The following is a 1,482-nucleotide window of genomic DNA, read 5'->3' on the forward strand; positions in this document are numbered from 1 at the left end:
TAATAAATAATTTTTAGAATATTTTTATCAATATATTATCTACTTACCTTGATTNNNNACTTTTTTTAAATCGAGAGTTGTAAACACTACCGCACATTATTTGTAATGTACTCGACAAAGTTCGACCACAATATTGGTGCATTTCTGTCACTGTTTGTCCCTTTTGGCCATACTGAAACACATCCGATCGTACTACTTCTGCTACTGGCACTAGGATCACTACTACGGGTACTAAGTTTACGAACACGTATAATCGATTTGCAAACATCTAAAAGCAAAGCAATTTTTAAAAAATTTTTTACATTTAGTAAAATTCGAAGATTACACGATAGGAATAAATAAATATATAAAGGTAGATAATAAGAATATGTTTTCATTATTCTTATTAACAATGTATAAGAAAAAATTACTAATCATATTACATTATAACAGTATTAATATAGTATAGTATAATACTATTAATATAACATACAGTATTATCATAATAAGATTAATATGATATTCAAATATTAATAAATCAATAATGTCAAAGAATTGCGACATTTATCCGTATAAAAAGAATGTTGATAGAATCTTTCAATGTATAGACGTTAATAAATTAAACTTAAAAGTGAACACTTATACGGGTGGACTCGAAATTCAAGTATCGTGGATCCTCAAGAGTGTCTATTTAAATCGCTTTTATTAACTTTTATCACAACTTATCAAGAATGATGCCCCATGCTGCTGTCGCGTACCAGTCGCCGAGTAACGACCTATTTTTAGATATCATTCGTGCAAATATAAATCTCGTACTATAAATCTTTTCATGTTGAAGTCCTAGAATAAAAGTTTCTTAAATATCCTATGAATTTTGATATTCTATTTTTTTTTTTACACATGTTTTAAAATTATGAAGAATATTTTTTTCATTTCTTTCGTTTTTTCTTATTTCTTTCAATTCTTTATTTCTTCCTTCGTTTTTATCAAAATTTATTTCATTTATATATAGTATTAGTAAATAGAAAAAGAGATTAAAATGATATACAATTCTTACAATAATTAATATTATAATAATATATTGTAATAACACATTTTAATAGAAATTTGTAAATAAAGATCTATAGATCTTTACAAATCGTAAGAAATTAATGACAGTTTTTATGATATTAATTACGATTATTAAGAAATGATTTATGATTGAGAAATGATTATTAAATGAGGAAATATTTATAACATTGTACTGATATAATTTCTTTCAATAACTAAATATTATATTTAACTATTATTTTTTTAAAAATATAAAACTTTAAAAATCTTATGAATTATTACAATTCTTCTCTTTTAAATTGATTAAAAAATAATATTTTATTATTATATATTTTTTTTTAATTAACTATTTTATTTCTAAATCCAATTATAGAATAATTTTAATATTATTAAAAATCATAAAAAAATTAAATTTTACGAAAAATTATTTTATATAAAGATATAAAATAGAAT

General features: G+C 21.8%; 1 protein-coding gene across 5 annotated transcripts in view; it reads right to left on the bottom strand.

Moving 5' to 3' along the window:
• The window catches only part of LOC102676567 (LIRP-like), a 2,149-nt gene extending 1,014 nt beyond the window's left edge, over positions 1–1,135 (bottom strand). The window contains exons 1-2 of one of the 5 annotated variants that reach the window (XM_031512209.1): positions 473–893; positions 61–268 (exon numbers count right to left, since the gene is read on the bottom strand). In XM_031512209.1, coding sequence (XP_031368069.1) covers positions 61–268 — 208 coding nt within the window. In that variant the 5' untranslated portion in view covers positions 473–893. Of the gene's footprint in view, positions 1–47; positions 353–472 lie in introns of all 5 variants that reach the window. The other 4 variants (XM_006619208.2, XM_006619210.2, XM_006619209.2 and 1 more) reach the window with 4 other exon arrangements.
• Between the last annotated feature and the right edge of the window lie 347 nt (positions 1,136–1,482).

The sequence above is a fragment of the Apis dorsata genome, unplaced genomic scaffold, assembly GCF_000469605.1.
Source record: "Apis dorsata unplaced genomic scaffold, Apis dorsata 1.3 scaffold_397, whole genome shotgun sequence".
Classification (NCBI taxonomy): Eukaryota; Metazoa; Arthropoda; class Insecta; order Hymenoptera; family Apidae; genus Apis; species Apis dorsata.